General features: G+C 55.3%; 2 protein-coding genes across 3 annotated transcripts in view; one reads left to right on the forward strand and one right to left on the reverse strand.

Annotated features, from left to right (window-relative positions):
• The window catches only part of BAIAP2L1 (BAR/IMD domain containing adaptor protein 2 like 1), a 105,599-nt gene extending 97,971 nt beyond the window's left edge, over positions 1–7,628 (forward strand). For both annotated transcript variants that reach the window (XM_032266481.1, XM_032266482.1), the window contains exons 13-14: positions 6,440–6,477; positions 7,241–7,628. In XM_032266481.1, the coding sequence (XP_032122372.1) occupies positions 6,440–6,477; positions 7,241–7,316 (114 nt within the window). In that variant the 3' untranslated portion in view covers positions 7,317–7,628. The remainder of the gene's footprint in view (positions 1–6,439; positions 6,478–7,240) is intronic.
• A 1,686-nt stretch (positions 7,629–9,314) lies between these two features.
• BRI3 (brain protein I3) lies at positions 9,315–18,428 on the reverse strand. The gene is made up of 3 exons (XM_032266483.1): positions 18,169–18,428; positions 17,671–17,773; positions 9,315–9,730 (listed from the first exon to the last, which is right to left on the reverse strand). Exons 1-3 carry the CDS (start codon positions 18,308–18,310, stop codon positions 9,598–9,600), a joined length of 378 nt encoding a protein of 125 aa, XP_032122374.1. The 5' UTR covers positions 18,311–18,428; the 3' UTR covers positions 9,315–9,597.
• Positions 18,429–21,990: the final 3,562 nt, after the last annotated feature.

The following is a 21,990-nucleotide window of genomic DNA, read 5'->3' on the forward strand; positions in this document are numbered from 1 at the left end:
GGGCCTCGGGAAACGGAGAAAGGGAGGCACAGAAAAATGACAGCCGCTCTCCGGGGCCCACGGCAGATTAGAAACCCCGTTCCCGGCCTCCACATCAGTGCACTTTCCCAGTAGGAAACCCCGTGGCCTTCTGCGCACTGTTATTTTAACATCCTGTGAGGACTACAAAAGCGTTGCGAGGGGTGGTGGGGACCACAACGGTCACCTGCATCCAGCCTCTGTGGATGCGCTCCTTTTTGTTTTGTTTTGTTTGAGAGGGAGTCTCACTCTGTCATCCAGGCTGGAGTACGAAATCAGTGGTGCGAAATCAGCCCACTGCAACCTCTGCCGCCCGGGTTCAAGAGATTCTCCTGCCTCAGCCTCCTGAGTAGCTGGGATTACAGGCACGTACCACCATGCCTGGCTAATTTTTGTAGTTTTTAGTAGAGACAGGGTTTCACCATCTTGGCCAGGTTGGTCTTGAACTCCTGACCTCGTGATCCACCCGCCTTGGCGTCCCAAAGTGCTGGGATTACAGGCGTGAGCCACTGCGCCCAGCCAATAGCGCTCCTTCTGCTAGACAAGTGACCACGTTTCATCCAGACCGATTCCAGTCAGGAGTTTTGGGAGTGCAGCTGCAGGAAGCAGCGTGCAGAAGTATGGGTGCTGCTCCGTGGGCCGTAGCTGGGAGCAGGGAATGGCTGTGTGTTCTGGGCCTCCTGGCCTCGCAGCCTCCTGAACCAGCAGGGAGCACGGATCAAGCATGTGTGTCAGGGATGCTTGCATCCCAGCGCAGATGGAAATGCCCCCCTGCCCAGTCCATCAGCCACAGGCACACAGGGCAGCAGAGCGCTTGAAAAACAGATGGTGCAACAAAGGAACTGGACATTTCATTATATTTATTTTCATTTATGTATTTATTTCGTTTTTTGAGATTGAGTCTTGCTCTGTCGTCAGGCTGGAGTGCAGTAGCGTGATCTCGGTTCATGGCAACCTCCGCCTCCCGGGTTCAAGCAATTCTCATGCCTCAGCCTCCCAAGTAGCTGGGATTACAGGCGTGAACCACTGTGTCCGGCAAATTTTATTTTAATTAACTTAAGTAGCCATATACAGCTAGTGGCTGCCACATTGGACAGAAATAGATCATACAAAATAGGACAGTGTTCCATTTAAAAACTTGCTCTAGTTGGGCATGCTGGCTCATGCCTGTGATCCCAGCTACTTGGAAGGCCCAGGTGGTAGAATCACCTGAGCCCAGGAACTCGAGTTCAGCCTGCGCAACAGAGAGAGAATCATCTCAATATAGAGACAAAAATAAAAAGTTTGATCTGTATCGTTGTGATCGAGAAGCAGGGACCATGGCTGAGGCTCAAAAGATGGCCGGCTGCTGAGCGCGGTGGCTCACACCTGTGATCCCAACACTTTGGGAGGCCGAGGCTGGAGGATCATTTGAGCCTGAGTTTAAGATCAGCCCGGGCAACATAATGAGACCTCATCTTTATAGCAAATTAGCTAAAAAACTGACCAGGTATGGTGGCTCATGCCTGTAATCCCAGCACTTTGGGAAGCCGAGGCGGATGGATCACCTGAGCTCAGGAGTTCGAAACCAGCATTACCAACATGGTGAAACCCCATCTCTACTAAAAATACAAAAAAAATTAGCCAGGCATGGTGGCAGGCGCTAGTCAGGAGGTTGAGGCAGGAGAATCACTTGAACCCAGGAGGCAGAGGTTGCAGTGAGCTGAGATTGCACCATTGTATCCAGCCTGGGCAACAAGAGCGAAACTCCATCTCAAAAGAAAAAAAAAGAAAGCCAGGCATGGTGGCATACACCTGTAGTCCCCGCTACTCAGGCCTGGGATACAGCACAGCTTTCCCCAACATCATCAGCTGATTTAGACATTGTGGTTAGGGAAAGCTATGTTACTCCAGGTGGACAGAAGGAAGCTGACACACACAATTCCAGGACTGTGTCCCCAGCTCTCAAGGGTGCCAGAGTCCCCTGGGGCTTTCAGGTGGCAAAGGCTGCCATCTTTTTTGATACAGAGTCTTGATCTGTCACCCAGGCTGCAGTGCAGTGGCACAATCACAGCTCACTGCAGTCTCCACCTCCTGGGCTCAATCAGTCCTCTCACCTAAGGCCCTGAGTAGCTGGGACTACAGGCATATACCTGCAATCCCACCTACTCAGGATCCAAGAGAGCTGGTAAAGCATCCTAATGTTTTTTAAAAGCATTTTTAGGCCAGGCACAGTGGCCGTCGCCTGTAATCCCAGCACTTTGGGAGGATAAGGCAGGCAGATCACGAGGTCAAGAGATGGAGACCATCGTGGCCAACGTGGCAAAACTCCATCTCTACTAAAAATACAAAAATAAGCTGGGCCTGGTGATGGGCACCTATATTTCCAGCTACTCGGGAGGCTGAGGCAGGAGAATCACTTGAACCCAGGAAACAGAGGTTGCAGTGAGCCAAGATCATGCCACTGCACTCCAGGCTGGCAACAGCAAGACTTCATCTCAAGAAAAAGAAAAATACAAAAAATTAGCCAGGCATGGTGGCGAATGCCTGTAATCCCAGCTACTTGGGAGGCTGAGGTAGGAGAATCACTTGAACTTGGGAAGCAGAGGTTGTGGTGAGCTGAGATTGCGCCATTGCACTCCAGCCTGGGCAACAAGAGTAAACTCCATCCACCCAAAAACAATGTTCTACGTAGTTTTACATACAGCTACTGTCAGTTACAGGCAGTTTATTTTAACCCTGGAATGCTTAGGCTTAGATGTACAGAGAGTCAGCCTCCATGGAGTAGCCCAGTTACCTGGGAAGTCCCACTGCTGTCCCGTGACGGGGTGCCCTAGACCCTCTGAGAGCAGGGGCTTCTCCCCAGGGGGTAGGGGAGACTGTTTAGGACTAGAGTTGGGAGCAATAATGATAAGATCTCGCTATGTTGCCCAAGCTAGTCTCCAACTCCTGGCCTCAGATAGTCCTCTTGCCTCGGCCTCCCGATGTGCTGGGATTACAGGCGTGAGCCACCGTGGCCAGCCTACATTTTTTTTTAACTTACGTATTCTCTCCTGCAGTTCCAAGTGAGGAAGTGTTGGCTCCCTTCCAACATTAAGCAGACAGCTCTCCTTTTTAAAAGCAAACCCGCATTACACAGTGTGTGTTCACCACGGCATGAGCCCCTCCTGAGAGCAGCAGAGCCTGTGTGCAGGCCTGCATGCATCTTCGTTTGCATTAAAACGAGGGCACGTTGGCTTACAAAAAGATCCCGCTGACTCAGAACAGTGGCTTTTCCCTGTTTGGGCCTCAGCGTCCCCGTTTTGAGAATAAAGGGGTTGATCTAGATCAGAAGGGAACTGGAAGACAAGCCCGGCCCCCAGAGGAGGACAGGAATGAGTTTTCACACTGAAGACAGGTTATCAGCAAGGGCTGCTTCTGTTGCCAGTAACTGACCTCCACCTGGCTTGGAAATGTTCTTTAGAGATGTTCTTTCTGCTCAGGAGCAAGGCCGCCCTGCGCTGTCCCCGTTCACTCTGTCCTGCCTTCTGCAGTGAAGGCCACCAGCATTCTCTGCTGTGGCCTGAGGAACAAGCGGTGCTGGGCGCTCCGAGCTGCCTGGGCCCCCTCGGAAAGCCGGATCAAATAGTCCCCCACCCTGGGCTCATGGCCCTGTGGCAGTCACCCCGGAAACTCTGCACAGGCGGGAAAGCGGAGTGGAACAGCCACCGGGCAATGGGCAGTCAGCCAGTGTCCACACACGCATTTTGGATTCTTGGGGGGAGATTGGGGGGGGGTCATAAGTGTGTCCACCCTGGCCACAGTCAGCCACTTGGTGGCCTTGCTCTCCAGTCCCCAGTTGCAGCCCAGCCCACTCTCTAGTAACCACTGGTTTCGTGGCCTTTGGGGTCTCCTGTCTTGATAGGGACACGGGACATGCAGCAGGCAGTGCCCGCGGGGCCCTGGGTGCCAGCGGCAGTGCAGTGCCTGGCCTGGAGGTGTCCCCACTGCAAGGAAAGGGAGCAGGGAAGAGGGCAGGTCTGGGCACGGTGACCACCGCAGTGGGCTGAGTGGGAGGTGAGCGGTTGAGTCAGGGACGCAGGGAGGGTGCTGTGAGACCCCTGGAGGCCACCAGGTAAGAGGTGCTGTCATGGGTCTGCTTTGCCATGGAGAGGGAGGCAGAGAGGCTCCTGCCAGCCTCATATCCAGAGGGAGTGCTGGGGTTTCAGCTCCCTGAGAAACAAGCAGTTGTTAAAGGGGAAATCTGCCTTAACATGTCCAATACGTATTTTAAAGGAAACACTGTATTATGGAATACCACAGACCGAAAAGTGCACGATGAATTTTCATGATGTGACTCTGCATACCCAGTAGGACATTTCCGGCCCCCAGGATCCCCCCTGCGTGGTCCATGCCCATGACCATCCCTTCTCTAAGGCCAGACTCCACGAGCCCCGGCACGGAGACGGCCATCAGGGTGGCCCTGTAGGGAGGGACAGTCGCTTGGCACTGTGAGGTGACCGTCTGCACAGAAGCCGGTTCTGGCTCTCCCATGGATGGGTGTCTGGTGTTTCCGGTCTGGGCTGTTTCACCAGGGCTGCCTGAGTGTTTCAGGGCCCATGGGCGTGTGCCCTGCTTGTTCCTACAGGGAACAGGATTGTTGGGCCCCAGGCGTGCACGGGGTTGGCCCGACTCTGAGTGGCTTCAAGCTGTTTTCTTAGGTGTTCTTTTCCCCCTCCGTCCTCCTGGCAGGAGTCGGTGCCTCTTACTGCGTTCCTTGCAAGGATTCACTGGGACTATTTTAAAGTCCCCTAGCGGCCCAGGGGGGTGTGAACAAGCTCTGGGGTGCGCTTGGGCTGGGTGGAGGGTGTTTCTGGTTTCCACTTTGAGAAGTGCCTTCCTCTAGCAGAAGCTGCACTTGGGAGGGACACGGTGTTGGCTCCGAGGAGTCAAATGACTCCAGTGGCAGAGGAGGGGAAGGCCAAGTGAAGTCGGGCTTGGCATGAAGTGTGTGCCTCAGGCCCTGCCACGGCCCTCCCGCCTGCCCTCTGGGCCACAGGAAGTCTTTCTGCAACAGGGTCCACAGACGCCAGCACCGTGAGCACACGCAACAGGCACTCTGGGGCATGAAAATCATAAATTAGCCTGTCAGCATCGCAAAGCCTGAACCTTACACCAGCAAGGACTTCCTCCGAGCCTGCTGGGGAAGTGCTGCGTGCTCCACAGGGAGAAATCACTTTTGCAGCCATTTAAAGCCCTGTAAGATGTGTAAGGCCAGCCAGTGGCTTCCAGTGCAGAAGCAGACACCGATGGGCCTGGCCGCTCTGCCCAGGGGCTCTGGAGAGGGTAGGACAGGTCTTAGGCCATGCCTCTGGGGCCCGCGGCCTACCTTCTGCCTCCAGTCTGTACACCCAGCCTTAGTGGAGGCCACCCCAGAGGAGGCCAGGCCCAGGCCTCCACATCCAGGAACGGCCTGCACTCTAGAGCTGGCATCGGGCAAGAGCGGGGCACCTGAGTCGATGCCGAGAGGTCTGCATGCTCCCTGAGACCCCCGGGGGTGCTGGGCCATTTCCTGGGGCTGTCAGGACCTTGAGGCCGGGCCTCTGCTGGTCACACGGTGTTACACTGCCCTCTCCTGGACAGCCACCTGACTCTGCTCCATGTGTGCAGGCTGGAAAGACTGTTAAACCCTACAGGCTTTTTGGAGCGAGGGAAAGAAGGTGCACACCTGGACCTAGCCCTGCAGGCCCCTTTGCACTTTGGTTCCATCTTCTCTTTTCCTCAGTTTTCAGCTTCCCCTGGCTCTAGCAGCCTCCAAAGCTGACAGGGTTTTATTTTTACTTCCTGTTCTTCATGTCATCCTTCAGGAGTCAGCTCCCAAAAAGCACACCCAGTCTATCGGTTCTGCGCTCGAAAGGCCAGGGCTGAGGACCTACAGGATCTCCATCTCCCCCGAGTCGGAGATGTTCTGTTTGGCACAAACGTTTTCTTCTGTGATGTCTCTCTGTTGCCCAAGCTTCATTATGTGAAACTTTCCAAGTTTAGCAGACTGCTCATTCACACGTGAGCTCCTGACATCTCACACCTCCCAGGTGTGAGCGGGCAGCGCCATGCTCTCACACCTGGGAGGACCCTTACTGCCCTGCCGAGCATTTTCTGTTCTTGCCTTATTCTTCCAAGTGAATGTAGACAGTCTCCCATATGGGTTGGGGCGCTTTTAAACATCCCTCATGTTTTAGATGCCTTTACCTTCAGGTCTTTAAATTAAAAATCTCCAATATAGGCCAGTCACGGTGGTTCACACCTGTAGTCCCAGCACATTAGGAAGTCGAGGCAGAAGGATCACTTGAGCTCAGGAGTTTGAGACCAGCCTGGGCAACATAGCAAATCCCCATCTCTACCTAAAATAATTTTTAAAAGACCAATTCCAAGCCCTCCATAAACTTCTTTATCTTTCTTACAGAATGATGCCAACGGGACTGCGAAGCCACCTTTTCTCAGGTAGGTGTGGCTTCCTATGTGAGCCTCTGCATGTGACTTTGCTCTTCCCTGTAGTGTCCCCCAGAAGGGCCTTTGGTGCCCAGGAGGTTCAGCCTGAGAAAGGCCTTGCCCTATGGGGCCGTGGGGGACCATGGCCTCTGCTCCCTTCACCGCCCGCTTTAGAACACCCCGGGAGCAGGGCCTGCTCACCCCAGAGCAGCCCCCACCTCACCCACAATGCAGGGCTAAAGAGGTGTGAACGCCCATGTCCAGAACCTTTAAAACCTGGGCTCTTTCTGCAGTGGGCGGTGTAGCATAGGAGTCAGCACTGAGCAAAACTGTCATCAGAAAACACTGCTGGGACCTGTACAAGCTGGGCAGGTGGTCAGCAGTACAGTTCCACAGGGCAAGAATGGGTTATTAGCGCTGTTAAAATCCAATTTCGGCCAAGTGTGGTGGCTCACGCCTGTAATCCCAGCACTTTGGGAGGCTGAGGTAGGCAGGTCACAAGGTGAGGAGTTTGAGACCAGCCTGGCCAACATGGCGAAATCACATCTCTACTAAAAATACAAAAATTAGCCAGGTATAGTGGTGCGCGCCTGTAGTCCCAGCTACTGGGGGAGCTGAGGCAGGAGAACCACTTGAACCCGGGAAGTGGAGGTTACAGTGAGCCAAGATTACCCCACTGCACTCCAGCCTGGGTGACAGAGTGAGATTCCATCAACAAAAATCCAATTTCCCTCATGGAGAGGAAGTTCTGAAAGATTTTTCTTATCCCCTGCAGTGGAGAAAACCCCTTTGCCACTGTGAAGCTCCGCCCGACCGTGACAAATGATCGCTCAGCGCCCATCATTCGATGAGAAGACAGCCAAGGACTCTCCGGGGCCTCTCCTGTTCTCCCTTTTGGAATGATGGGCACGTCCTGTCTGCCTCGTGCTGTCGGGAAGCTTCAAAGGAGGAGCCTGACTGAGCAAATCATGCTTCTGTTTCACATAGTTGGGTTGACACGTTTCTGCCTTTAAGATAACTGAGTAATAGTCTAATGACCAACTCAATCATTTAAAATATTTTCTTTTTATTCTGTTCAAGAAGCAATGAGCATGGTTTCAATCTTTACTGTATTTTTTTAATGAATTTTTTTCCTTAATAAAGCCAGAATAAGGGATAGTCTATGCTTTCATGACTGGCTTTCTGCACGTGACGCAAATGAGACCAGTTTTATAAAGTATGTGCTCTTAGTAGCATTATGTCTAGCTAAAGAAAATATCACATAAGTTTGCATCTTAGCATGCAAATCATAATTTTAAGCAATATAAATTATGAAAATACTATATACATGTAATTTTTTAACTAAAAATTTTTAAACTTTAATGAAATGTGGAGCTTCCAGAGATGGAGAAACCCTGCTCCCTCCAACTCCTACAGAGCTGTAGAGTGCTAAGACATTTTGCCTGCCCTTATCACAGCCACCAGTCGCACTTGATGGAATCCCCTCCCGGAGAGCCTTTTCTCAGTAGTTAAGAGTCACCAGCTGGATTCGCCACACAGCTCATCCAGGACACGGGGCTGGGCGTTGGAGTCACAGCTCCTGTGTTTTCACTCAGCTAGTTGGCCAAAGCTGCATCCATTACCAATACACTCAAACTTCTCGGGGTCCCAGTTTCTCCATGTTTCAGTCAGGTCAGACTCTCAAAGGATGTGCATAAAGCCCACGTGACCTCTGGTGCCTGGAGAGGGTGGGTTTTCAGCCCAGCAGCCGTGACACACTCAGAACCCAGCCCTGCAGCGTGGACGTGAGGACTCAGCGGTGGCTGCCCTGAGCCCCGGGCTGGAATTCACCTCTGGCTGCCAAGGATCTGGACCTATTTTGGAGTGGAGCATCATGGCTAAATTCCCAGCCCAGCTCAGGTATGGGAATCTCAGCACCTTGTGAGGCTAAGACAGGAGAATCACCTGAGGTCAGGAGTCTCTCCTAAAAATAGAAAAATTAGCCCGGCATGGTGGCAGGCACCTTTGATCCCAGCTACTCGGGAGGCTGAGGCAGGAGAATCACTTGAACCCAGGAGGCGGAGGTTACAGTGAGCTGAGATCACGCCACTGCACTTCAGCCTGGGTGACAGATTACCAACCTGGCTGCTCACCTTGTGTTGGGGGCACTGGGACTTCTCACCTCTCCTCTGGCCTTGCCATAGTGTACTGTTTTCCTATGAGGTGGAAATTGGGAAAGATCACATGCAGGTAAGCCAGTGGACAGGGGTGACGCTTCAGGCTCCTTCTAGCCAGGTAGAGCAGTGTCGCCATCTGCCTCTCTTGGTAGGACAAACCAGGCAAGCCCCATGGAGGGCCACAAGCACCATGAACTGTGTTAGCCTCCAGGTCTGTTCTACAGAAGGAGCTGTGGCCACGTAAGAATTCAGTCCACAAGACCTCTGTGGCTGTGTTCCCCACTTCAGATGTCAGAGCAGGCCTCAGGGAGCCCCATTTGCAGCCGTGGGGAACTGCAGGGTGTGGGTGAACTACCTTTGGTGCCCTACCTTGGCGATGTTTCTGGTTTTGTTACAGGATAGGAGAATGGGGCCTGGGCGGTCTCAGATGCAGCCCCAGGTTCCACCTCACAGACCAGAACCGGGGGGATGGCCTTGTCCTTGGCACTGAGGTGCCTGCTCTGTAAATGTCAAGGGGTTATGTTTAATTTTAATAATAAAGAACTTGAAAACAAGCATACCTTCTTGAGCTGTAAGTGCCTACGGAGGAATACAAGGTGGTCATGACCGGCCCGGGGACACTGAGGCAGCGGTGCAGGCGTCCCTCCAGTCTTTCCTGGGTGTTTGAAATCACGGAGTAAGCAGCACCAGGTCAACAATGGTATGAATCTCATTTATTGAAAACGTTATTTCTCACCTTTCTCAAATTGAAGACTGCAAAAAATAAAAGCAGTGCTTTATTGAGTTGTCATGAGCCTCAGGCGGGAGCAGCAGCTCTGCCTCTCCACGCTCAGGAAACTGCAGCTGGCGTGTGCCACACCGGTCCCACCTCGCTTTACAAAACAGTCCTGAAGCTGAATCAAATAAAACTATTGTACACGACATTTACATTAGAAAAAGAGAGCTGGATGTAGGAAAGCCGGGCGTGGTGTTCCCTTTAAGCGAAGGTGGCTCCGCAGTTGGGGCATCTTCGCTTCCTCAAGGCGAAACAGCAGATGAACCCAAAGGGAAACAGAATGATGGCCAGGAAGATGCCCAGGAAGGTGAAGCAGTCCTCCAGCACCCCGACCCTGCAGCAGAAAGGGCAGTGCGGTCAGGACCTGGGCGGGCGCCGGAACCCTCACCCTCCCAGCCTTACACTCAAGGACCGACCAGTGGCCATGATGGAAATGGGGACCACTGGTGAGTGACAGTGACCATCTACCTGAAAATACAGCCCCTGCCACTCCCCTCACCCAGCCCACTGGCCTGGAGAGCCCCAAGAACGGTCTATATGTGCCCATTCATGGAATGGCCATAGCTGCTATTTAATCCCTACATGCAACATTCAGAAAAAAGGAGGAAGAGGAAAACAGTTGAAAGCTCTCATCAGTTAACCCTGAGAGGCAAGGCCAGGCACATGGTGGCTCATGCCTGTAAGCCCAGCACTTTGGGAGGCTAAGGTAGACATATCACTTGAAGTCAGGAATGGTCACTGAGACCAGCCTGGCCAACATGGTAAAACCCCACCTCTACTAAAAATTAGCCAGGTATGATGTCACAAGCCTGCAGTCCCGGCTACTTGGGAGGCTGAGGCATGAGAATCACTTGAATCCAGGAGGCAGAGGTTGCAGTGAGCCAAGATAGAGCCACTGCACTCCAGACTGGGCAACAGAGCAAGACTCTGTCTCAAAAAAAATAAATAAATAAAGTAAAACCTTGAGAGGCAAGATCATTTCAGTGCCACAAGCCACCACACATCTGCTCTTAGAAAAGGAGCAACCAGCAGCTTGGGGATCCGGTCAGGTTTGGGGTTTTGTTTGGTTTCTGTTCCTTTGGTAGTGGGAGTGTGTTAACGGGAGCTCATAGTCGGCCATGTTCACACAATGTCTGAAGGCCACTTATTTTGAGAAATGTGATCTCAAAGCCAACTCTTCAACAAAGTTTAATATCTGTAACAGACTAAACTAAGAGACCTGCAGGCCATCCCCCAAATCCTGCGCCTGTGAGCACAGGTTCAATGACCCGAAATCATCAAACCCAAGTGTCAGTTTCAGAGGCCCCAAAGGTAAGAAGCCAGGAGCTGTGTGCTCAGCTCAGCTCCTCAGGCTATTTCTGGAAAATTCTGGACACAGCTGAAATTAAAGACCACACTAGCCAGCTCAGGCCAAATGAGAAAAGCTTCATTCTCACCAGACTGGCAGACCCTAACAAGCGCCTTCTGGGTCTCCTGGGACCCCAAATTCCCCCACCCAGCCAGTACTGAGGTAAGTGGAAAGAACAACACAGCAGGGTGGGGGTATCTGACAGGTGATGGGAGCTGGGGCTTTGGGGAAGGGGAGCCTACAGCAAGGTTGGCATGGTCCCCTGCTACGACAAGGAAGTGTCAGTGACTAGCAGTGCCTTGCTAAGGGGAGAAAACTTGGCCACCCAGGGGACCCTACTCCCATTCCAGCACCCTGAATGTTTCCAAGCTGCTTCCTGGGGGTCCAGACTCAGGAGGGCTGCTGCCCCTGCCCCTGCTCAGCAAGGCAGGTTGGGGACCAGAAACCCCACCCACGGAACCTGTTCCTGCCTCTCCAGGGAGTATGGTAAAACAAACCAGGGTATTCTGAAGTCGGGCTTTCCACTGCTTAAAGAAAAAGTCAAACTTCCTGCCCACTGCCTCCCTCCAACCTACTCGAGCAGCTCCGTTCAGCAATTTCCAAGGAGGTTGGGTCGGGGGGTTCACTCCCGCAATGGCAGCACTTTGGGGTGCTGAAGCAGATCGCTTAAAGTCAGCAGTTCAAGACCAGCCTGGACAACAAAGTGAGACCTTCCCCCATCTCTACAAAAATTAAAAATTAGACACAGTGGTACGAATTTGGAAAAGGGGGATTCTTTGTTCAGCCAATTTTGGGAAACTTTTCTCCTTGTCTCCTAGACAGTCCCTATGCCTATTAGTTCTCGAAAGGCTCTGAGAAGTCCTGCAGCGCTCCTGTACCCAGTGTTTCCCAAACTCACATGATGCCACCTGTCTGTGTGGAGGGGCTGGGCTGGGCTGGGCTGCAGAGCACACCGGGAAGCCCTGCTCCAAGGCAAAGCCCATCAGAAAACGTGAGTCTGTCAGCAAAGTTTCCATTTCTTGTGTGGACTTTTTAGTGTCCCCTGTCTAAGCACCACAAGGTCGTCAGGCCACCACACTTGTTCAGTATTGTCTAAGGCTGCCCCCACCAGTCCAGACTGGGCAGGACACCTCCGCCCAGCCCTGCTGAGCACAGCACGCCCTGCCTGGCCTCAGGACCCTCTCCCCCAGGTGTCAGGTGGACAGAAACCCCAGCTGCCGCAGCTCCGAAGACCACACTGCCACAGTGCGGAAGCCTCAGGAAGGCTGAGCACAGCTGTATCCCCACACATGCAGATGGCCACGACAGGCTCTGGGGAGCTGGGGGTAGCCAGTGGCCGCTGGCCTCTCAAGGGAGCATCTGGGCTTCCTTTTCCTGTTTCTTCCTGGCATCTATAGTTCAGACCCCAAAAAACACACTAGCTTTATGTTCTGGTTAGAAAATGTCCCATGAAAAAGCAAACAGGAGGGTGAACAGGCTGAGAAATCCTTCCATGAGAGAAGACCGTTCCCCTGGAGTGGCCCCCAGTGAGTGTCACCCGCACCCCCTCAGTCGGCCCAATCCGTGACCATCTGAGCACCTTGCCTCAGGACCAAAGCTGCTGAGGGGTAGGGCTGTAGGCAAAGTTGTGGGCGGAGCTGACTGCCCGCTCAAAGGCCCAGAGGTGCCTGGGAGGAGGCTGGGCAAAGGAGTGTGGGTGGGGAGCCCGGGCTGGAGTCCGCCCATGGGGCACAGCAGAGGCATCCGGGTGTGATGGTGGGGTGGGCAGGGGTGGTGCCACATGGTGACCCCACCACACCGGCCTCCCACCTGTGGCTGCTGCTCTCCGCTGGCACAGGAGTCCAAGGGCAGCAGCGCTCTCCTGCCTCCTCCCTGGTTCTCCATCCAGACCCCAAAACCCACCTACACTGTCAGAGCTGAGCAAGTGCAGGAAGGCTGCTCACTCTTGCTGGATTCCCACTGCCATGGGCCAGGGCACCGGCCCACCTAAGCGCTAGGATTTCCAGCAGCGCCAGCCCTGCCCACCCAGGCCCTGGCACCTTGCTTCCCAGCCCCAAGGCTGCAAGCAGCACAATGGCCAAATCTAACGTGCTGACCCCACAGCCTCCCAAGTACAGGGGAACACCCTCCTAACCCATGGAGTTTCTGTCCAGACCCATGACATCCTCAGCCAGAGCACAAGGCTGGGCCACTTGGTCCAGGCACCCACTCTGGCACCTCCTAGGGCAGCCTCCCCATCCCAGGTCCACTCAACTCCCCCCCCCCCCCCCCCCCCCAAAGCTGCTTAAAGAGGGAAAGAGGGCCAAGGCCACTGGGTCTCTGGGCAGAACGAGGCTGTCCCTTCGGTGCTGCCAGGGAGCTGGACAGATCCAGTCACCCCAAGAGGCTCAGGCCTCTACCAGCAACAGGAAGCTGTGATCCAGACCCCAGAACCCCTGCCTGGGAGAACAAGCACTTGGGCCTGAAGGTTCTGAACGGGCTTTTGAGGGCTGACCAGGAGAGCTCTGCCTTCAACTCTGGCTCTGGGGTCGGCCCGAGGGTGGGCAGCATACCCTACCCCCAGTATTCCACAGCCGTACGCACAACTTCAAACGCCAAGAGGCGCTGAAGGCAGAACTAGCTGTCACTTGACAGCAAACTCACCTGGCAGCAACATGTGACCTGCACTGGTGTGTGGCTATTTATAGCGTCATTTATCCTACTTTATCTGAATATTCATGTCTTGCTGCAGAAATATTAGTTTTAACTGCAGTACTGCCCTAGACCTCAAAAGGAATGTCGGCATCATTTAGTTTTTTAAAACCCCAAATCTTCTGAACTGAGAAACACAATTCAGCTTCTAGACCAAGACTCCCCAAGCTGCAGGGCAGGCCCATCCCCAGCGCCGGAGGGGAGAGGGGGAACCCCTGCTCCAGAACAGCTGCCATCCCCGCCAGCCTCGAGTTCTCTTCCCTTCTAAACCCAGAAGGGCCCACCTGGGTTGGCTGGGTGGGTGTCAACCCTCTCAACCATTCCCATCCTGACCTGCTCCCTCTAGCTGCCCCTCCCCCACTCTTGCGCAATAGGCAGGCCAGGGCCATGGAGGGATCATGGCCACCGGGGATATTAGGGAACTGACTAATACTGAGAGCACTCCCTTAAGGCGACTCCAACCTTGCAGGGAAAGTGGCCAATTGTGCCACTGCCATTGCAGTGGAGCCCAATGGCAGCGGAGCCCGAGGGGCTCCCGCCTCACCAGGGACAGAGAGGGCTGGGAGCAGGGCTCTGAGCTGCCCGGGGAAAGGGCCATCCTTGCCCCTCCCTGTTTCCCCACAGGCACTTTACTGGAGGCTGAAGCCAGGGTGTGTCCAGGGCCTCCCAGCCGGGAAGGACATGGCTGAGATCTGAACCCAGATGGGCTCCCGAGTCATGGACACCCATCCTGCAGGCCCCAAAGGCAGTCAGTGTCACAGGGGGCTGGCCCCAGGGCACCAAGCTGCCCTCTGAGCCCACAGTGGCCTCATGGAACCATCTAGGCCCAGGAGCAACCCCAGACCACCACCCCGCTGGAAGACCGGGCCTTGCCAGGAAAAGGGGACACAGGGCTTCCTCAGAGGGCTGTGCGCTTGAAGTCACACTCCGGGCAGGGAGAGGTGGCCTCAAAGCAGCTCTCGAGGGGGAGCTGCCTCGCTTTGGGAGAGTTCACCAGAACCTCCCAGGGCCATTCTCAACAAACCCAATGGCCAGGGCCAGCCCAAGCCTCCCCTGCAGAAGAAAGGCCTGGGCAGGTGCCTGGAGACTCTGCCTGCCACCACACCCACCCACTCCAGCAGTGCCACCTGGCCTACAGCTGGGGTCTGAGTCCAAGGTCAGGGACTCCGGAGGCCCTGGAGGCCATACCTGGGCCCCGAGGTCCAAAGCCCTCCCCAGCAAGCAGCCTGGAGCCAAGCAATGCCCCCACACCTCAGGCCAGGAGAGTCAGGTCAGGGACAGCCCACAGGCTATGCATATGGGCAGGCCATTCTGGCCAACTCAGCCACTTCCTCAACCAACTGGCTTCAGGTCACAGGTGGCAGGAGGGAGCAGCCCCTCCACAACCATCATCAGAAAGCCCAAGGCTTTCTCACAGCCTCCTTCCCCTTAAGCCCTTCCCAGACTCCACAGTCTTCCCCCACTGCCCATGCCCTCCACAGCCCGCCTCTGCACCTCAAAGGCCCCGGCAGCCTCAACACTGGCCACTGAGCCACACCTAGGACCTCTGGGCACCATGTGCCCTCCACAGCTGTTCTTTTCCCTTCCCCTTGGTTTCTGTAACCCTCCACTTTACAGGATTTCCTATCTCTCTGGTCAACCCAGAAACTATATACCCAATGACAGCCCAGCCAGTACAGTACTCATGGGAGTCAGCGCTGCCTTGACCTTCCCCACTCCTGCCTCCCCAGGCTGCAGGGCCCAGGCTCCGCTCCAGCCCATGGGAGACCCCAGTGCAACCACCTCATCCTGCACCTAGGGACAGCCACACCCCCACGCGAGCAAAGACTGGCCTCCCTGGGCAAGGGAGAACCTGGTTTCAGAGCAGCCCAGGCCTCGGGCAGGGCGCGGCAGAGGTGAAGCAGGAGGGTGGGAGAAGCAGGGATGTATCCGCTGCCGGGCTGCGGAAATGCTTCCTCATAAACTGCTAAAAAAGGCAGACAGAGTCAGGGCACTTCAGCAGAGGCCTGGCCAGGGCAGCAGAGCCACAAGGGACACGGGCTTCTCTGGCCAAGCCTCACTCAGAGGAACTAACAAACGTGTGACTTGGGCAAATTCCTGCCATGCCACCAGGCAGGGAGGGGAACAGAGCCCAGCAGGCTGGACCTGGGGCAGGAGGAAGTGAGGTCATGTGAGCGGTGTCCTGTCTCCCAGTCCTGAAACGTGCATGTGTTCAGGGAACCATCTTCACTCTCCTCGAAGAGAGGAGAGGCCGAGAGACCACACATCCCCTCCCCATGCCAGCAGCAGAGAACCCAGCCCCCTGCTCGCCCCCTGCTCACCCCCTGGCTGCTGTAGGGCACACAGGTGCCCTATGCTGCTGCAAAGGCACAAAAACACCTTGGGAAGCCAGGGCCACTCTCCAGCATCCAGGGCACCATGGGCAGAGGGCAAGGATGCGTGTGCTGGGAGGGCCTGGCTACCAACTCAAGGGGGTCCCCAGAGGATCAAAGAGTGCTCTGATCCCAACTTAAAGGCCTACAGACCCCCCAACCTTGTCCAGAGAGGACCCGGCCTCTTCCCTGCCTGCTGCAGCTGCCCAGGGGCAAAGAACACAGTGATCAAGTAACCGAGGGCCCCACCCCTACAGCCTCTGGGGACCAAGCCCAAGGTCCTCCCCAACAGAGCAGAGCACAGCTTGACCCAGCTTCAGGCTCTGCATAACTGGGGAGCACCGCCGTGTCAGCGGAAGCTGCAGGCCTCCACAAGGACAAGGAAGTGGCAGAGCCAGCACCCCCATCCTGACAGCAACTGCACCACCACCTGGGCACCCCCCAGCCCTGGGATATCTGGGCCATCCCTCGCTGCTGCTGGTTTCCCACCTCTCCAAGTTCAGGGGCTTGGGCAGAAAAAGAGCTTCAGAGACACCGCCATGTCCCAGGTGGGGAAACAGGCCCCGCGGTTCCTGGCAGGGCCAGGACTGGAACCCAGCTACTCCAGCAGGCTGGAAACTGCGATGGCAGGGCACAGACCCTCTGCCCCCTCCATGTTCTGAGTCCCTTCACACCCACACAGCTCTGCCGGCCCCCCAACATGGTGCAGCTCCCAGAGAGAACTGTCCCGGAGGCAGCCAGTGCCCCACCCTGCCCTCCCTCCACCTCCACTCCAAAGGCCAATGTTTCTGCTGGGTGGTGACCAACTGTGTCAAACTGATGTCCCAGTTAGGGTTTGTCATGGGGTCCCCATGAGGGCAAGCAGCCACAACCTGCCCCAGGATCCCAGCCTCTTGTCTCCACCTCTGGGATGCCCTCCCGCTTCCCAGGAAGTCACCGGCTACGGCTGTGAAACCACTCACTTCCCCATGATTCCGCTCTAGGCCTTACACACACACTTTTGAAATCAAGTCTAAGTCCAAACCAGGGTTTCTTAATTCCATCTAAAAGGCTTCAACTTCCTCCTCTCAGACACAGGCTTTAAAAACCCTGCCAATTCCACCCTGACTTTCAAAGCAATGTGAATACCCCCAGCTGCCAAGGAGTATATTTAATTAATTCTTATTTAAATTTGAATCCTCAAAACCTCCACAAAACATGCCTCTAGCTGCAACTCAGGACCCTATGAAAACCAGAAAGGGTGTGCAATTCCAATGTGATAATATGAAAAAAAAAAAATCCCTCCTGCCTCAAACAAACACCGGGTTTCCATCCGGGTCCAGCTCATGGAAGAGCATTTCAAGCCAGCTTTGGATAAAGCGGCTCTTACAGTCGTCGCTTCTCCCACTGAGGTCTCTCCTGCTGGTGCACTTAATCCAAATGCCCCTTCCGGGAAAACGAAACCTTCCACCACCTTCGACAATCAGCTGCAGAGTAAACTTTCGGAAACTGGATGAAAATGGAAACACCTGATTCCTTGCAAGTCCCAGAACAAAGACGGAAAGACCACGAGTCCCGTTACCATTCCTACATCCCAATCGCTTGGGGTGCAATGCCCCACAATGCATTCACCTCCGCAGGAAAAAGAACCCACCCTTTTTTTTCACCCCCACAAAATGTGTTCGGAGCCAAGGGTGAGTTGACCCACGCTCTCCCACACCGCACACGGCACCCTGTCGGTCCCTCCCATAAAGGACTCTGGTTAAGATCCAAGTCAAGCTGGACCCACTCCCACAAGAAGAGCTGACTTTGTGAGGTCCTGTGGGGTAGGGCGGGGGTCCTCAGCGCTTCCAGGGCTAGTCCCCAGGCTGCAGACCCACTCACCTGCAGACGGGACAGCCTCCCACGACCACGATGGAGTTGGCAGGGTACCGGGTGACGGTCCGGCTGTGGATGTTGTAAACCCTGGGGTGGTGGGTGGGTATCCCTGTGGGCGGGAAGGCAGGTCATCAGGGGGCAGGGAGGAGAGATCCGACCGCGACAGGGACTACTCTTCCTGTACCCCCACCTCCACCACCCCCTAAAAAAGCCCCCGGTCCTTTCCACCCTCGGGACGGCCACCGCGGGCCTGATTCGGAGCTAATCTGCCAACAGCGAGCGCCTCGTGACTCAAAGTTCATCTGGGGTAGGGATCCGGCCTCGCCGCGTACCATGAGCCGGAGGACGTGACCCTCGGCAGCGCAGGGTCCCGAAGCCCGCCCGGGGACCCCCAGCTCCAGGAAGGACCCCCAGGCGGGCCCCACCGGCCTCTGGACCCGCGTCCCCCGCCCAGGCCTGCACCCCCCGGAAGCGGCCGGCGGGGAAAGTTGGTTCCGGGCCCACCTGTGACGAGGTAGGGGTAGGGCGGCGGCGGGGGCGCGGCGGGGATGGCGCCGTAGCCGTGCGGGCCGCACGCGTAGTCGCCCTGGCCGGCCTCCAGGTTGTAGGCGGGTGGCCGCTCCTGCAGCAGAGGCTTGTGGTCCATGGCGGCCCGGCCGCGCCCGCCGCTCCGGCCCGGCTCGGCTCGGTCGGCCCCGGCGGGGGACGCGGCGGCAGCAGACGCGGCGGACCGGGCGTCTCGGGGCCCTCTGAGGCAGACGCGGGGCGGGGCGGGGCGGGGCGGGCGCTCGCCGCGGGCTTCCCCCGCCCTCCCGGACCCAGTCACAAGACCGAGGTCACGTGGCTAACGGGAGGCGGGGCGCGGGGCGGGGCCGGCGGGGCGTCTTAAAGTGGCCGCGCCCACCGGAGGCCGTCTGTTCCACTGTGCCTCTGGGCTCCGCCCCGCCCCGCCGCGCCCTCGCCGGGGCTCTAAGACCTACAGGGGTGGGGAGACCCCACCTCCACCACGACCCAGAGAAGCCCCATAGGGCAGTGACCTTTAGGGCCTGGGGATGCACCCCCCACCTACCCCTACGCTCCGATCTCCAAGGCCAACCGAGGTCCCCCTACCCTTGGAAGGGGGCGGGGCCTGGGAGGGGCGGGGCCGGGTGGGTCCCCGGCCGCCCCAACCCCAGCTCTCTGCCCCCGCGATCGCTGGCGCTCCCAGCGGTGCAAAGGGCACACCCGGGCGTGCACCCCAGCTACGGCCTGCGAGGTGCTCGGCTGCGGCGCATTCCCTCGGTTTACCTTTTTTTTAAAGACAATTAGGCGATTTACAGGGGTCGTGGCCAGTGCTTACAAATAACTTCCCCGTTTAGGGACAAAATCCTAAATATTGGGCACCTGCCGCGTATCCTCAGTTTCCTTAATCTTCAGGCAGCCCAGCCAGGTGCTTTGCTTACCCCTGGAGGCCAACACGGGACCGGGCTCAGAAGGGGCCAGGGTTTGGCGGTGGCAGGTGTGGGTTGGAGCTCGCATCTAAACCTGGGTGTTGTCTGACTTCTGGGACCGCGTCAGGCGCCCTCGTTGAAACATTTCCTCATACCTGGCTTCACGGGTTTGCCAGGACAACTTTAAAACGAACGATTGGAACATTTAGGATTCCTTCCGTCCGTAGTGCCTCTGCACCTTTTCAAAGGCACCTGTAGTGGTTACTGTTTTCTGTCTCCAGTTTTCTCACCTGTACTTTGCTCTCACCTGCATTGTAGCTCTGGGACTACTACAACTCTTCTCGAACCGCGCCTTTTTAATTTTTAAAAAAAATTTTTGTAGGGGGGTTGCAGAGGGGGCTCTTTTGCTCTGTCACCCAGGGACAGTGCAGTAACACAATCATTGCTCAATGCAGCCTCGACCTCCTGGGCTCAAACCATCCTCCCATTTCAGCCTCCTCAGTAGCTGGGACCACAGGCACACGCCACCATGCTCAGCTAATTTTTAAAAATTTTGTATGCGATCTTGTTATCTGGCCAAGCCAGTCTCGAACTCCTGGCTTCAAGCAATCCTTTTGCCTCAGCTTTCCAAAGTGCTGGGATTACAGGTCTGAGCCACTGCACCCAGCCTCATTATGTTTTAAATAAGGGATCATTAAATTTAATAAGGGATCGATTTAATAAGGGATCATTATATATATACGTACATATATATGTGTGTATATATATATTTTGGAAAGAGTCTCACTCTGTTGCCCAGGCTGGAGTGCAGTGATGCAGTGCTGCTCACTGCAGCCTCAACCTCCTGGGTTCAAGAGATCCTCCTACCTCAGCCTAATGAGTAGCTGGGACTACAGGTACACACCACAGTGCCAGGCACGGTGGGTCACATCTGTAATCCTGGCACTTTGGGAGGCTGAGGCAGGTGGATCACCTGAGGTCAGGAGTTCAAGACAGCCTGGCCAACATGGAGAAATCCCATCTCTGCTAAAAATACAAAAATTAGCTGGGCAAGATGAGTGGGTGCCTGTAATCCCAGCTACTCTGGAGGCTGAGGCAGGAGAATCACTCGAACCCAGGACGCAGAGGTTGCAGTGAGCCGAGATCCTGCCATTGCACTCCAGCCTGGGAACAGAGGGAGACTCCATATCAAAAAAAAAAAAAAAAAAAAGAGTGGAGACTGACCAGGAGTGGCCAAGGGCTTTGGAGCCAGTAGAGGTCCTGGTAGGCAGTGAGGAGGCCATCGCTCATGGGGGCAGCTGTCCAGGCACCATAAGGTGACAGCCCCTCCCCAGGGAATACTGGGGTGCAACCTCATGCCTCATCAACCATGAAGAGATGTGGCTCAGGTAAACCCTCCTGACCCCTGGTCAACTGAGGCCACTTGCATTCTCCTCCCAGCCTTGCAAACTGCTAATGAGTAGCAACTACAGACCCAGTGATCTCCTTTCCTATCACATCAACAAAAGCTGGCACATTTCCCTTCAATTTCATGGCTAATTGTCCCTTCACCACTTGCCTGCATTTCCTGTTAAACCCTACAAAATCCACAGCTTCTGGTTCCCTTCTCTTCTAATAGTTGTTTTTGCCCTAGCAATGCCTCTGGGTTTGGAACTCCAAGTCTGTGAACTCTAGGGTGTGGCTTTGGGATTTCCCGACATGGCTTTGACAAGTGCTGCTCTCAGACACAAAGCAGTTCCTGCCCCTTCAAACGTGCAGCATGCAGGAAGATGGAACTGCTGTTCCAGGCTCTGTGTGCAAGCCCTGGGGGGACAAAGAGGATGACAGGGACAGAACTAGCAGTCAGATACGGAGCCAGACAGTAACTGCAGTGGAGGGAGCTAGACAGTAACTGTGGTGAAGGGAGCTTTGTATGGTGAGAGGGTTAGAGGTGCCACACACAGGGTGGTGATGAGGCTGGGTGCCTGGAGAGTACCAGGACCACAGCCTGGCTTGGAAGGCCAGTGGAGAGTCAGCCCCAGGGACCCGGGGCAGAGCATTCCAGGCAGGGTGAACTGCAATCCCAAAGAATACACAGCAACCCATTATATGCCAGGGCTTGTCAATTGGTGTGGCCGGAGCCCTGGAGAGTCTCTAGAAAGCAGAGGTGGGGCTGGCTAGGGAAGGCAGTGCCAGGCATTGGAGTTGGGATGGCATCCTGTAAGAGCTTACTGGTGAACTGCATAGAGTTTGAACAGGGGAGTGTGAGCATCAGATTTCAGTATTAGAAAAGCATCTTTGAGAAAACAGACTATTGGAAAAAAGACCAAAAAAAGTGTCTTTAGGGAGGGGCACAGTAGCTCACACCTGTCATCCCAGCACTTTTGAAGGCCAACTTGGGAGGGTTGCCTGAGGACAGGAGTTTGAGACCAGCCTAAGCATCATAGCGAGACCCCCATCTCTACAGATAATTTAAAAATTAGGTGGATGTGGTGGTGTGTGCCTGTAGTCCCAGCTACCCAAGAGGATGAAGCGGGAGGATCGCTTGAGTCCAGGAGTTTGAGGCTGCAGTGAGTCATGATTGCACCACTGCCAACAAAATAAAGTGAGGCCAGTAATCGTCTTGTCTGGTATGTACCGACGAACTCGGATGTGCCAGGCTCTGTACACAGCTCTTGACGTGCCTGGCACCTCTGCTCATCCTCAGGACCATTCCATGAAAGTGGCATTCCCATCCCCCAGGTGCTTGATGAGGAAACTGAGAACCGGGCAAGGTGGCTCACACCTGTAATCCCAGCACTTTGGGAGACCAAGGCAGGCAGATCACTTGAGGCCAGGAGTTCAAGACCAGCCTGGCCAACATGACGAAACCCTGTCTCTACTAAAAATACAAAAAGCTGGGTGTGGTGGCTCATGC

Source organism: Sapajus apella, unplaced genomic scaffold (assembly GCF_009761245.1).
Source record: "Sapajus apella isolate SASKATOON/1434 unplaced genomic scaffold, GSC_monkey_1.0 scaffold159, whole genome shotgun sequence".
In the NCBI taxonomy this organism is placed as follows: Eukaryota; Metazoa; Chordata; class Mammalia; order Primates; family Cebidae; genus Sapajus; species Sapajus apella.